The 15,471-nt window shown below is 35.3% G+C and overlaps 2 protein-coding genes across 2 annotated transcripts; both read right to left on the bottom strand.

The window, feature by feature from the left end:
• Positions 1-1,053: 1,053 nt before the first annotated feature.
• LOC123318398 lies at positions 1,054-3,887 on the bottom strand. Its single transcript, XM_044905009.1, has 6 exons — positions 3,512-3,887; positions 2,882-3,223; positions 2,113-2,335; positions 1,721-1,820; positions 1,404-1,493; positions 1,054-1,254 (listed from the first exon to the last, which is right to left on the bottom strand). The coding sequence occupies exons 1-6, from the start codon at positions 3,642-3,644 to the stop codon at positions 1,054-1,056; spliced, it is 1,089 nt and encodes a 362-aa protein (XP_044760944.1). The 5' UTR covers positions 3,645-3,887.
• Positions 3,888-4,927: 1,040 nt separating this feature from the next.
• On the bottom strand, positions 4,928-6,724 carry LOC123318397 (odorant receptor 67a-like). Its single transcript, XM_044905008.1, has 5 exons — positions 6,552-6,724; positions 6,117-6,216; positions 5,648-5,737; positions 5,381-5,533; positions 4,928-4,978 (listed from the first exon to the last, which is right to left on the bottom strand). The coding sequence occupies exons 1-5, from the start codon at positions 6,722-6,724 to the stop codon at positions 4,928-4,930; spliced, it is 567 nt and encodes a 188-aa protein (XP_044760943.1).
• Between the last annotated feature and the right edge of the window lie 8,747 nt (positions 6,725-15,471).

Below are 15,471 nucleotides of genomic sequence, written 5' to 3'. Positions count from 1 at the left end.
GAAAGGTGAAGAAATAAGGTGGTAGAAGGTAACTTATAACCAGGTCCCCACCAACACCAAAATTTCCTTAAAACTTTCTGCGCAGAGATTGTAGAGATTATAATTATATAATTAAATTTTTATTGTTATGATGGATGTTCTACTGATGTCACATGATAATCAAGAATAGGAAGGGTTTCTCATTCACGGAATGCTGCGTATGTTGCATCAGAAAATATCAATTATTCAATTATTCGACATTCGATTAGTTGAAGCTAGGAAAAAATTAGTATCAAATATGTATCTGAGGGCATGTCGATATTGGATAATTTTACTGAACTGAATTGTTAATCGTAGCTTTTCGATGCAATTCCTTCTTTTTACTAACATTTCCTCCTAAGAAACGAACAATGACATTTTGTTCAACCTTAATGAGTGAGGGCTTAGGGACTAATATTCTTTTTCAAAACGATTTGCTCTTTTTCCCTCAATAAAGTTATAAGGGGGTTGATTTAGGAGGGAAACTGTTTAAGAATTCAACATTAGTTCCGAAAAAACGAACTGTTATTTCAACCTTCGATGTAGTCGATATTTTGATGAACAACGTAACTACTTCATTTCCATCGAGGATGAACTCAAATGAGTACCAACGTTGAGTATTGAAAAAATACTCGGATTCATGCTCAATAGGATTCAATAATTTACTTAGTGAAGTCATGATTTAATTCGATAATTAAATCATTGATATAAACAACTCAAAAATAATATAGATAATAATAACTGAAAATGTTCAGGAAAGAAATGTTAGAAAACTCATTCTATATTAGAATTTGCATGAACAAAACTCAACCTAATTCCAAAAAAGTGAATACTCTCAGATCATAGTATCATAGAGTTGAAGGGTCAATTCATCTTTAGCATCACAGTGAAGAAAGAGTACATGCTACGCAACATCTGAAAATAAACAGAAAACAAATGTTGAAAAACGCAATTGAAATACCGACGGAATAAAATCGTGCTTCACGAATCTCAAATTCGATCCATTGAAATATGAAGAAGTGACCTTAAAACGCTTCAATATTTGAAAAATTGTCTTGAAAGTAATAGCGAATATAAATTTACCGAAAGAAAGAATGGCTTCTCCAAGACGAACAATATTGCCTTCATCTCGAAAGGCCTTCGGAGCTTCATAAGAAATATAATAAATTCTTTATTCATTTCTTTATCCATTTCGTACCAATCCATATCATAAGCTGTCCCTTGAATAATTTCCCCCTAGAAAAAAACAAGAAATGAAAGAAGTCGTTTGTAAAATTTGGAAGATATTTGAAAAGAAGTATCGCTCGATCCTCATTCCATATCATAAATCTTGAAGCTGTAGCTCTTCTCTTCAACCCAAACAAACAATTTCCATTCGTACTCACCAAATCCTTAATCCTCTGACTGGAATCCATGCAAAAATAGCTTACAGTAATAGTTACTAAAAACTCCTCTAAATGGCCAATATTGAAATCCTGAAAAATTGAAAAAATATTGATATAAAGTTTTATAGAGCCAATTTAATGAAATAAGATGCAAAATAAGACATTGAGACAAGTATTGTTCAAAAAAAACATATTTCGATATTCTTCTCTGTTAAAATTAAAGAAAATTCTGTTTGGATATAGGATGAAAGTGTCAAATCAAATCAAAGATTAAAACATAGGAAATATGGTTTAAAAATGGATGGTTCTTTACATACCCTCATAAAAGCAACTGATACGTTTGCAGTCACTGGAATGAAAATTGTGACACCTGGAGCTATTATCCCACCTAATATGTTTCTGATCAAAACGAAACACCTGTGAATACAATTATTCGTAGATCTTCATCAAGATTTGTCGATATTATGGAGCAAAAATGCTCAATTTACAGGAGACCAATAATAACTTGCTTAATGAAGGTGGATACACTGGATACTGTGGACAGTCCTCTCGTAAACTGACCAACATAGTGAGGAAAATCTACATGCATTATAATAGTTAAAGGAAATTTAATTTTTTCATAGTAAATAAGAGTAATATCGTAAAAACCTCAGAAATTTTGAGGTGAGCGGTGAAGGGAAGACAATTTTAAATTTATTAGAATACTTACTGATAAATCTCTTGATGATTGTCCACAATATAGTGAAACTTCTGTTTTACAATTTTTACATTCTGCACTCGACTCAAGGAAGTTTTCTGCATAAGTTTGATCAGACGTCGACATTTATATTCGAAAAGTTCAGCCAGAATATATGAATCTATTGATTGGTACACTGTTATCATTAATAGGCGATACGTAAACAATATTTCGATGATTTCAACGATTTCTCTCACTGGAAAAAAAGCATTTCAACTCGACCCATTTCATTATTAACTTCAAGGAAAACAGTTCAATTTCAATGCAGAGAAAACCCTCATCTTTGTCTCAAAATATGAAGTGTCACCTTCAAACTACAAGAGGTCTAAGACTTGTGCAAACACACCACTTCCCTTTCAACTTTGATATGTCTAGTTTATAATTAGGGTTGAAGTTTGTCAGTCACTTGGCGAGATATGGCCAAGGTGCAGTTTTATATACGGAAAAAATAAAATAAGATAGAAGAATTCAGCAACAGTTCAAGACTGGCGAACCGAAACTGCAACATCAATAAAAAAGTTGAGTATTGCAGCTGTGCCTCTGTGTATCGTTCTACAATTAGTATAGAAGCTGTGGGATCACTTACACTTACTAATTTGCAGCATCTCCACAATGACAAACCAACAAAGAGTTACATAGAATTTTATATTAATTAATAGAATTAATAGAATTTTTATTTTTCGTCGGTGGTGCCTTTTGGAAATTAGGTTGTTACAAGCATTCAAATGTATTTTCAACTCACCTGGAAAGTAGTTTGTTTCAAAGGGAAACCACAATGGTACGTAAAGGCCACAAACAAATCTTAGATCTTTATCGGAACAAGAACTACCCTTCATAATATGAGCAGTCATGATAGTTAACCCGATGAAGCGTACGACGCTTTTGAAAAGAATTCTCCGGGTTGTTAAGACCCTATAAAATTTCCTCGAATGCCCTGATATTCCTCTACATGCATCCATGTATTGGCTTATAAATTTTACCATATTTTCGGTTTGCCAATAGTACATCAATACCTGTGCTGGTGGGACGTAAAATTCTAGCAGGCTGAACAGGGCGACTATCACATACGACTTCAAAATTTCATCTGAAAATGAGGCAACCGAGAAATTTACCAAGATTGAGTGTGAGTTATGGTTATATGCATATATATCATGAAATGTTCAGGGTGTATACAAAAAAGGAGATCCCAGAGAAGTTGAAAACATCTAAACACAACTCTAGACCGGTCTCGGGATCACTGTCCCTCATCAGTACAGTGTAGTGTTAGTTAGAGGATGGGGCTTCAAGCGAAACCTCTGTTAATCCCCCAAATTTGTTTGAAAGTGTAGCCACTGTTCTGAATGAGAGCACTCTAAAATAATTCCATACGTACCACCAGAAGCCCTACATATAAATTGAACGAGTCCATACACAATAATAACCACAACTATCAAAAGCAATATGAATATTCTCTTGAATCCGTGAACCAATTTCTGCTCGATTTTCTCGAAGTGTCGAAAATCCATATACTCAGTGAGTGAAAAAAAATCGATTTGCTGTGCTAGTACCAATCTAGCCAGTATTATCTGCTCCTCCTGGGGGGAGACATCTTCCAGACTTTCTTGGAATTCTGCACAATCTGTGAAATGTTTGGATCGTTTCTATTATCAGTTATTATTATCACAGTTACATTCATCTTTCGATGAAAATTTCATATTTTTCGATTTATATTTTATTCTATATACTTTGGGACTTCGTTATCAGTTGTATTGTTGAATTCTCTTTGTTTTTTATCCTTGATGAAATGAAGAGTTCACCTGTCTTATTCGACAATATTTTTTTTTCCTTCGGTATCATTCATTCACTCTGTACATGCGTGAGAGATTCACCAACGTAAGTAAATGTAAGTGACGAAAATATCACCCCATATCTTTTACAAACAGATTGAAACACCATATTAAGAAAAAAATATGAAATCCGAACTAGTAGAAATAATCGTAATATATTATTCAGCAAGTTTTCTACACGTATTCATGAAAATTTTGAGAATAATTACTCTGTGAAACTCACCCTTCAGCAGAAAATTTTCGACACATTTTGGTATTTTTAACGTCATTCCTCATCAGAGGAAGGAGAGATATTGATCAATATAACTCTCCTTATAGGTAATGCTTTGTTGTAATAGATCAATTAGTGCATTTGGTATTCGTAGATGATATTTTTAGCGAGTTGCGTCGATGCTTTTGTTGTATCAATATTAAAAAAGTTGATTCCAGAAGGAACACTTTTTCGATTCGTGGTTTCAACCAACGAATGTTCTGTTCTTCGAACTTTTTTTTTCGATTCGATTTATTGGACTATATATGCATTAAGAAGTACTTAGTGAATGCTTTTACTTCAGCTTATTGAAGGGAACATTTTATAAGCAACTGATATATAAAGTATTACAGTAAAAGCAAAAAATTCTTTATGCATACAACCCCATGTGAATGCGATGAGCACAGAAAAGAAGGTCAGGTTAGATTAGGATAGGTCATAGTTTTAATAATAACACCATGAAGATGATATTCTTAGAAATAATATAATCATAACATCTCAAAAAAAAGGAGAAAACTCAGTTGAAATACCTGTATGTTAATAAGGGTCATACGCATTTCCGGAGGTAATGAAATGAAAGAAAAACACTGAGTATTTTCACTGTATTTGAATATTTTTTATACATTGAATTCACATGAACAAAATTCATTGAACTACTCTATATCTTATACCAAAAAAGAGAGAAGTTTCAGAAAATAATAGAGATAAAGGCTCAATTCATTTGAATCAACACCGTGAAGAAAGAGTACACGTTTCGCAGCATCTGAAAAAAGAAAGATAAATAAGTATTAAAAATCTCAATTGAAAATAGAATAAATGTATAAATATTGGAAACATTCTTGCTCAACGGATCAAAAATGCGTTCCACTAGGTGAGAGCGCCCACCAGAGACAAGAGAGCTCTATGGCGCCCACCAAAGCATTGACATATGGCACATACATGACAAAGACAATGCATAATTTTCAGATTTGAACTGAAAACGACATATTTCAAGCAACTGACAAGCGATATCTGAAAATTGTGCATCGCCTTTGTCATGTATGTGCCACGTCAGTGCTACGCTACTTTGGTGGGCGCTCCCCCTTAAGTAAAGAGGGGTGACTTTTGAATTCTCCAATATTTGAATGTAAAATTGTCTTGAAATCAATAGCAAATATATATTTACCAAAAGAAATAATGATTTATGCATGACGAACAAAATTGTCTTGATCTCCAGAGGTCTCTGCAGTTTCATAAGAAATATAATATATTCTTTATTCATTTCTTTATCCATTTCATACCAGTCCATATCATAAGCTGCATCTTGAATAATTTCTCCCTAAAATAAAACGAACAAATGAAAAAAATTATTTGTAATAAAAAGGGTGTCAAATTTTGACAGGTGTAGTGGTGTGGAATGGTGTATCAAATTAAAATTTCAGTTCATACTTACCAAATCTGTAATTCTCTGATTGGATTGAAAGAGTAAATAGCACATAGGAATAACTATCAAAAACTCCAGCAAATATCCAATATTGAAATCCTGCAAAGTGGAAAAAATATTGATATGATGATCGGTTAGGAAGCGTTTGTGAGGAAAATTGAATAAAATAAGAAACAAAATGAAGCAAACAATTAGTGTGCAAATTGAATACGAAAATAAGCATATTTTGTTTTTCCTTCTTGTTCCAAAGCGAATTTTGTGAGTGAAGATAATGGATAAAAATAAGCTGAATTTTGGACTGCATAAATATATAAAAAAACGAACCTTGCATTAACAAGTTCCTCTGAGCAGGACGAAAAGTTTATACAAGCATTGTTTTTTTTTTATTGTATTGTCTTTTTATCTGTATAGTCCACTTTTTTATAATATCTACAAAAAAAACGAAACATGGTTCAATAATAAATAGTTTTTCACATACCCTCACAAAACCAACACATACAGTTGCAGCGAGAGGGATGAAAACTGTGACACCTGGAGCTGTTATACCACCTAATATATCCCTTATCAATACGAAACACCTATCAGACAAAAAATATCTATCGGTGTTCCATTGTAATTCATAGGCTCAATTTAAAACACACAAATGATAATTAGGTTCATGCAAGTAGGAAATTGAACTTTCGTAAACTGACCAACATATTGGAAAAAAATGTACATAGATCCATTTGACTACTGTAGTAGTTAAGTAAAATGATTTTTGTATATTTTTTTTGTGTGTGCGATAGAACAAAAGTTAACTCAAATAACCCAATACAACTAGAAAGTTATTTTTTTACAGATATTTCTGAACAATTTCTCACATTGTAGCATGTGATAACGATGACAAAAATTTAAAATGAATTATAGTACTTACTGATAAATTGCTTGATGATTTCTCACAATATCGTGAAACTTCTGCTTCACAATTTTCACATCCTGCACTCGACTCAAGGAAGTTTCCTGCATGAGTTTGATCAGACGTCGACATTTATATTCGAAAAGTTCAGCCAGAATATATGAGTCGATTGCTGGATACACTGTTATCATCATTACACGATACGTAAACAGTATTTCGACGATTTCGAAGATTTCTCTCACTGAAAAAAAAACGTATTAGTATTGCCGGTCAACTTCTAGGTGATCCTCAATATCGACAAAACCAAAATCCTGGTTGGTCCGCCAGAAAGCCTTCAAACAGATATCAGCCTGGAGAATAAAACTCTAGAAGAGGTCGAGCAGTTCAAATACTTCATAAATACTTGGGCTAACCTAGACACGGAAATACAAAAACGTATCAATTCGGCATCACGGGCATTCTGGAAGCTAAAGGGCAGAGTGTTTCAAAATCACGACCTCAATCTGAAGACCACGACAGCTGTTAACAAAGCAGTGGTCCTCCCAACGCTTCTTTACGGAAGCGAAAGCTAGACGCCCTACAGGCGACATATTAAACAGCTTGAACAAACGCAACAACGTCATCTAAGACAGAAAATGCACATCAGATGGTTCCACAAAGTTTCGAAGCAGAAGTCTTGCAACGCGCGAGTTGTACAACAATTGAGACTCAAGTAACGAGAGCCCGACTCAGATGGAGCGGCCACATTCTGAGGATGCAAGACACAAGACTCCACAAAATAGCTCTGTATGGCGAATTCACAGAGGGAGCTCGGAAACCAGGAGGCCAGTGTAAGCGGTTTAAGGATACACTACATCAATTCCTTAAATCAGTTAATACTAATCATAACTGGGAACAACTGGCGTTAGACAGATCACAGTGGAGGTCTTTGGTCCACAGCTATAATGGAGACTCGAGAAGAATACAGCGGCGGCCAGATCTGATTGGTGACTATCCATGCCCGGAATATGGTAGGATCTGTAGGTCACGGTTGGGTCTCTACAGTCCCAGGAGGGCACACAGTCGCAATTAACCCTGAAAAAGTCTGTTCACGTTTTTTTTTTTTCATTTTTTGGTCTTTTGTAGATTCATTTCTGTTAACGGAATACAGCAATGAATGAATGAATGATCCTCTCCGACTCATTTGGGGGTTGCAGTAACGGGATTGCAAGAGCCAGAAAATCAGGTTGTTAAGTTTTCGTTTGACCTCACTATAGGTATCCATTTTAACTTACCTGGAAAGTAGTTCGTTTCGAAGGGAAACCACAGTGGTACGTAGAGTCCACAAACAAATCTGAGATCTTTATCTGAACAAGAACTACCCTTTATAATGTGGGCAATCATACAAATTAACGCGAGAAAGCGTACGATGTTTTTGAAAGCAATTCTCCGGGTTGTTAGTAATTTATAAAATTTCCTCGAGTGGCCTGATATCCCCTTGCATGCATTCATATATTGGCTTATGAATTTAACCATATTCTCGGATTGCCAATCGTACATCAACACCTGTGTTGGAGGGTCGTAAATTTCTGTCAGGCTAAACAGAGCAACTATGACAAACGGCTTCAATTTTTCATCTGAAAATGAGATTCGGGTGAAACATTTTTATCCATTGATTACTAAACACCAATCTAGTTGATTATAAAAAATACCTGTGAATCCCTCGAACTTGTTTTTAAGTGCACTCTAAAATAATTCCATACGTACCATCAGAAGCCTTATATATGAATTGAACGAGTCCATACACTAGAACTACCGCAACTATCAGAAATATCATGAATAGTTTATTAGAACCGCGAATGAATTTCGGCTTGATTTTCTCGAAATGTGTGAAATCCATATACTCGTTGATTGAATAGAAATCGATTTGTTCGGCTAATACCAATCTAGCCAGAATTATCTGCTCCTCCTGATGAGAAACATCTTTCAGACTTTTATCGAATTCTGGAAAATCTGAGAAAGGTTTGGAACTATTCTGTTAGCTATTATTATCTGGATTATGCACTTCACGGTTGCGAAAATTTCAAATTTTCGATTCACATCTCAGGCTCATGAGAACTTAACAGTGATTTATTGATATCTAGTTAGCCTAGACCAGTTCCAAGCATTAAGAAATATTGCGTTACCATAGCAACGAACAATAAATTCATTAGAAGTGTCAGAGTGAAGTTTGAGGTGAAAAAAGTAAACCAGAGTTACGCAATAAATTAAAAGAAAGAGGATGTCCACCGAAATTGTCAAAATCGAAAAATTGGAGTATCGAGCTATCATCAAGAACCTGTATTTGAAAGGGTTAAGAGATAAGCAGATTTACGAAGATATGCTTAATACCCTTGGTGATCAATGTCCTTCGTATGCGACCGTGAAAAATTGGACTGCAAGCTTCAAAAGAGGTAAATTTTCCATTGAAGATGATGACCGATCGAGAAGGCCAGTTTCTGTGTCAGTCCCCGAAAATATCGATGCAGTTCATGACATGATTTTATCAGAATAAAACGGATGTCTGAAGCACTGAATATGCCATCATATAGAACGAGTCAATTTGGACATGAGAAAAATTGCTGCAAAATGGATACCCAAATGTTTGAATGTTGACCAAAAGCGTGCAAGGGTAGAAGCATCGCGTTCGATCTGTGCTCGATTTGAAAACGATGTAGACTTCTTAAACCGAATTGTTACTATGGATGAGACTTGGGTACATTTCTACGATCCAGAAACAAAGCAACAATCGATGGAATGGCGACACTCTGGTTCTCCAAGACCTAAGAAGTTTCGTGTCCAAAAATCTGCTAGAAAAGTTTTTGCTTCAGTTTTTTGGGATTGCCATGGATTAATCATGATTGATTTCTTGGATAAGGGTAGAACAATAACCGGAGATTACTATTCGACATTACTGACCACTCCACGGAAAAAAATTAAAGAGGAAAGACGCGGAAAGCTATCCAAAAGTGTTTTGTTTTTGCAGGACAACGCCCCTGCACACAAATCTCATGTTGCCATGCAAAAAATTCGTGATTTAGGGTTTGAATTACTAAAACATCCCCCTTATTCACCAGATTTTGCTCCATCCGACTATCATCTCTTTCCTCAACTGAAAAAGAGTTCAAAAGGTAGTTAATTTTCTTCCAACGAGGAGGTAATAACAGCTCTGGAGGTCTGGTTTGCAGAGCAAGAAGAAACATTTTTTTTTGAAAGGTCTAAAGACGTTGCAGGTTCGCTGTAATGAATGTATCCAATTAACAGGATAATATGTTGAGTAATAAAATATTTTGACATTGAAATTTTGTTTGGTTTTATAGTAGGCTAAGAAGTTTACAATATATCCTCTTAGTTAAAAGAATGGTGAGAGTTAGCTACTCTAAGAAACTCACCCTTCAATAGAAAGTTTTCGACACATTCCGGAATTTTCAACTTCATTCCTTATCCTTATGAGAGGATCTCCTCAGAAGCAGGATTAAACAATAAATAACACTTAAAAATTTTAAATCATTAATCGAAGTTTTATCGTAATCAATGAACGAAAAAACGATTACTCCATTTTTCTTTCTTGGTCTTCACCTTGACAAATAGCTTTTTCATTTCGTTTTAATGTGAATTCGATCAGCGCTGAAAGGAAATTTCTTACAATAGACGGTTGGGTTAGGTCATGTTGCATTGGGTAAGGCCAGGGTTTCTCACGATGTTGTTGGTTGTTCAATTCACTAGAAATTACTAGCGGTGTGTTAAAATCAACCGAAAGCTTCAATTTATAGTGTGGCTATGAAGCAGGGGTGAAAGTGTTCATGGTCCATAACTTTGTTTCTATCCAAGCTATCGACTGGATTGTTTCTTCGAACAACAGGCCTTACAGAGTGCGCATTTGCTGAGAGTAATTTTCATATGTATAAAAAATATCCGAAATTGAAATACACATTTGTGTTCTGCTTTCTCAAATAACTATGTTTTTACATCTTATGAATTGCCACTAAACTGGCACCCCGTAGTTCAGCGAAAAATATTTTAAAAATATTATATGTCCCCTCTATGCCTTCGTACCTTTTTGGACTTATTTTTTTCTCCTATTTCCTCAGAGTTTCCAAGGAATTGTCATTTTATATGTTGAATCATAAGTGTTCCTTTTTTGAATGAAGTTGAATTTTGTAATTTTGTAGGTGAAAAGAAACTAGGAAGTGTCAAACCAACTTTACTGCAATACACTTACTCTAATGGTGGTGAATATCCACCAATGCAATAATTGGTTAAGTTGGTGAATTCTCATCAGGGGGGAGGGTATATCTGAAGAAGTTACGAGCTACCAAAACCATTTTTTTTTTTCAATACTGCAAATTATTCTACGATCCGCAATTTGTTTGGATGATGATTAGTGCCCACCCTGCTCTTTGAGCTACTAAAATTGGTTAAAAACCAGGTAACTATAAATAGGAACCTTGTTTCTTCAATTCATCTGGAGCATCAACATGAAGAATGAGTAAGCGCTCCTCATCATCTGAAAAATAAAAAGAGAACATGATATGCAATCATAATTCTGGAAATACTATTAGTTAATAGTATAACTTCTAGATTTATTAAAATTTCCTCAAGATCGATGAAATTTCGAGATTTATTACTAGAATAGTTTTTCCTTCAGAGTACGTATCACATTTGGATTTACGACGATTTTTCTGGGAGATGTGTGCTGAATATGACCTTCGAAAAATTCCTATAATAATAAGATGGGGTCGCTCAAAAATAAAAAAAAGAAAGATTTCTCTGAGATCGAGGAACTTCTTCATGTTATTCATACGTTTTAATTCTTCTACCCCGAGGGAGCTTGACTCTCGAAGTCTTGATAGATAGGTATGGCACGCATTCATTTCACTACGATACTCTCAAGTCTAAAATTTACCGAAAGATACATGGGCTTCTTCACAACGAAAAGAATTGACCGCAACTCAAGCGGAAGTTGTAGTTTCATCAAGAATATTATGTACTCCTTATTCATTTCTCTATCCATTTCATACCAGTCCATATCATAGGCAGCCTGTTGAATAGTTTCACCCTAAAAAATGATGCTACTGCAAACCTCAATAACTATTTGAAGGGATAAATAATTGAGGACCTAACGTAGCAACTGATTCACTTATTTTCATACAGTTTATACTGCTCATACATTAATTAATAGTTGAAACACATTTAGAAAAGGAAATATAATTTTCTTATCAAATTGCAGTTTCGACGAATGGTGAATATTGTAACTACAGGTAATCATATTTAGAAATGGTTTTTCCTTATGTGTGAATATTTCCGTGAAAAAGTTCCAAACCCAACCACTGAGCAGTTCTGAACAGCCTGAACTAGCCGACAGGCACAAAAAATTTAAAAAAAGTGTCCGTTCAAATACACTGCGCAAAAAAATTAACGCACATTCTGAAAATCTCAATTTTAATGAAAGTTAACTCTACATTGACTTTATATCTTATTTTTTATGTTCTCTCGGGAAGATTTTGATAGAAACAAGACACATTAAATGGAAGAAAAATTCAGGATTTCACCGAATCTTATGTGAAAGAAGAGAAATGAACAAATTTTCAAAATACTGAAATGCTGATAAGTGATTTAATACTTGGTATTTCCACCCCTTGCGTTAATTACAGCTCGGCAACGACGGTTCATACTCAAAATGAGTGATCTTCCAATGTTCTGATCTAATCCTTCCCAGATTTCTCCGAGTTGGATTCCTAAGTCATTAAGAGTAGCTGGATGATTTTCTGAACTTCTCAGCCTTCTATTGAAGTTGTCCCAAACCTGCTCAATCGGATTGAGATCTGGACTTCTTGCTGGCCATTCCATTCGAGAGACTTCAACCTCTTCAAGGTACTCCTGAACGATGCGCGCACGATGGGGTCTGGCATTATCGTCCATAAAAATGAAATTTTCACCAATGTATGGCAAATGGCACTACATGTTCTTCAAGAATGTTCCTTATATACTTATCAGCATTCATAGCTCCATTATCAACGACCACTAGGTCTGTGCGAGCAGTCAAAGATATTCCACCCCATACCATAATCGATCTTCCACCGAAACCAGTAGTATTCAGGAAATTGCACTGAGCATATCTTTCATGTGGACGTCTGTATACAAGGGAACGTCGATCACAATGGTAGAGGCAGAATCTAAACTCATCTGTGAAGAGAACTCTTTCCCAATCTGTCTCTTCCCAACGGATATGCTCTCTCGCAAAATCCAAACACGCCCTTCGATGGGCTGGGGTAAGAGCTGGGGCTCTTGCCGCGACACGAGGCCTTAAATCATATTCTCTGAGGCGATTTCTTATTGTCTGAGTGCTAATTTGCACTTCATGAGTTTGCTCAAGCTGAATTTGAAGGAGGCGAGCGGTTGCAAACCGTTGTCTCAACGAAGAAACTCACAAGTAACGTTCTTGAATGGCAGTTGTTAACCGTGGTCTACCTTGTCCAGGTCTTCGGACATTCATACCTGTCTCCTCGAATCGCTGCAACATTCTGGACACACTTGTATGGGAAACTCCAAACCTTTCTGCAATTCTTGTGTATGTCCACCCTTCTTCTCGCAAAACTACCGCTTGGGCACATTCCTCTTGGGTCAAATTGCGTGTTTCGCGTTGCATAGCGATCGAGTGTACAAAATCAAACCAAAGAAAAACTATTGATCACTAGAATTGATCGAGAACAACTGATTTTAGAATGGAGCCAATACATTCAAAATGTGATAATATCATCTTTTTTTATTCCTGCTGGGAAAAAACATCTGTATTGAAGAAAACCGTTGAAAGTGGATAACATATGCATGCATAATTCTGATAAAAATAATTATCATTGAGAACACCCTCAGTTGTAGAATAAATTTGAGATTTCTATAATGTGCGTTAATTTTTTTGCGCAGTGTATTTGTCATGAAAGGGGGCTGTTTTGATAACATCATTGGCTGGATTTGCACATTATACCAGAATTGATGATTATATTTACCATGTCTGTTATTCTCTGGATCGAATCGATACACAAGTAAAGAAATATCACTATCGTAAGAAACTCCGAGAAATATGCTAGATTGAAAGCCTGAAAAATTAGGAAATGTTAGGAGAATCCTTTCCACCTTACCAAATTGTCAGAAAAAGTGGAAATAAATTGTCCAGTTCATATGAGTATACGGGCCATCATTCACTGTTGGGTTAAAATTAACAGTGCTGGTGTAAGGACACAGTAACAAACCCTACACAGAACACAACTGGTTCCTCGAACTCGTACAAGCTCACAGAGCTTCTGAGGGGTACCTCAGTACCTAGGGAGAATCAGGATAGTATGATAATAATCTCTGAGACAACCATTTAGAAATATATATAGTCTTCTAAGTGAACTATTTTTATTTGAAATGTTTCTCTTTATGTTTGTCCTACCTTCACAAAAGCGGTTGAAAGTGCTGCAGCGGTTGGAATGAAAACTGTCAGTGCTGGAGCTGATATACCACCTAGTATATCCCGTATCAAATCAACACACCTATAAAAAAATATTGGAGCTGCCAGATTGACAAATGTTGGTAACACTAATCAATATCTTCGATTTTCATAAAACAAATCCATAGATAAAAGCCTTCAATGCAGTAAACATGAAGATAAAAAAGTTCAGAGGTGACTTACACTTTCAGATCTTGATGATAGTCCACAATATTGCGAAAATTTCGCCGCACAGTTTCCAAGTTCTGCACTCTGTCCAACGAAGTTTTCTGCATAACTCTGATCAAATTTTGACATTTAAATTCGAAAAGTTCGGCTAGGATGTATGCATCTATTGACTGATAAACAATCATCATGCATATACCCCATGCTAGGAATACAAAAAACACTTCAATGATCTCCCTTACTGAAAGAAGTAATAAGCATTAGAAATAATTCATAACCCAACTTCCCACTTGATGATACAAATATTGAATGTTCGATATGAATATCGTGAAATTGTTTTGTGTCATTACAGCCAAATGATTAGAGCAAATTTCTAGTGTTTCACCAAAAGATAGGTAATATTTGTCCAAAAACCATCTGCAGGAACGTAAATTTCAATTTAATTGGAATAATATTCTGATGTTCCAATTTAACCATCTTTATGATATTGTTCAAAATATTTTTAGATTCGTGGCTTTCCACAAATATTAACTTTGGCCTACCTGGAAAGTAGTTAGTTTCGATGGGATACCATATTGGTAGAAGTGCTCCACAAACAAATCTTAAATCTTTATTGGAACAGGTATTACCAAATAGTAAGTTAACGAACAGAAGCCATAGCGTGCCGATGCGTACAAAGTATTTGAATATGTTCCTTTTTAGTGCTAAGGATCTGTAAAATTCCCTTGAGTTTTCTGATATTGGTCTGAATGTATTTATATACTGATTTACTAATTTTGCCATATTTTTCGATTTCCAAAAATACATCGCTACCTGTGCTGGTGGATGATAGCATTGTGTCAGGCTGAACATTGCAAATACCTCTAGATGCTTCAATGTTTCATCTGAAATAGAGGGTTGTGAAAGTCATTGTAAAGTTTTGTAAGTTTGTCATCCTTGTGGAGAACATCGAACCTGTTAATAGGTACATATTGAATTTTTTCACAGGAAAATATTTACTTTCATTAAACTATCATATAGCTTTCGGAATGAAACTTGGTTTTCATCCACTCACCTTCAGAAGCTTTAATTGCGAACTGAATGATCCCATAGGCAACAACCAATACCAATACAATGAAAAATCCAAAACATTTTGTGAATCCTTGAGTTAATATCGGTTTTATTTGTTCGAAATTCTGGAAATCCATGTGTTCTGTGATCGAGAAATAATCAATCTGTTGCGCAAGTACCAATCTGGCAACTACGATCTTTTCCTCTTCAAGA

Source organism: Coccinella septempunctata, chromosome 8 (assembly GCF_907165205.1).
Source record: "Coccinella septempunctata chromosome 8, icCocSept1.1, whole genome shotgun sequence".
NCBI classification, from domain to species: Eukaryota; Metazoa; Arthropoda; class Insecta; order Coleoptera; family Coccinellidae; genus Coccinella; species Coccinella septempunctata.
Note: the sequence above shows the minus strand (reverse complement) of the source record. Positions and strands in the feature narration are given on the sequence as shown.

Coding starts and splice junctions, on each gene's coding strand:
- LOC123318397 (XM_044905008.1), bottom strand. CDS start 6,724: ATGATAACAGTGTATCCAGCAATCGACTCATATATTCTGGCTGAACTT. Junction 5,738..6,116: donor TATGTGTTGGTTTTGTGAGG/GTATGTGAAAAA, acceptor TCCACTTTGCAG/GATTTCAATATTGGATATTT. Junction 4,979..5,380: donor ATAAATCATTATTTCTTTTG/GTAAATATATAT, acceptor TTCTTTTTTCAG/ATGCTGCGAAACGTGTACTC.
- LOC123318398 (XM_044905009.1), bottom strand. CDS start 3,644: ATGGATTTTCGACACTTCGAGAAAATCGAGCAGAAATTGGTTCACGGA. Junction 3,224..3,511: donor TATATGTAGGGCTTCTGGTG/GTACGTATGGAA, acceptor CCTCATTTTCAG/ATGAAATTTTGAAGTCGTAT. Junction 2,336..2,881: donor TGAAACAAACTACTTTCCAG/GTGAGTTGAAAA, acceptor CTTTTTTTCCAG/TGAGAGAAATCGTTGAAATC.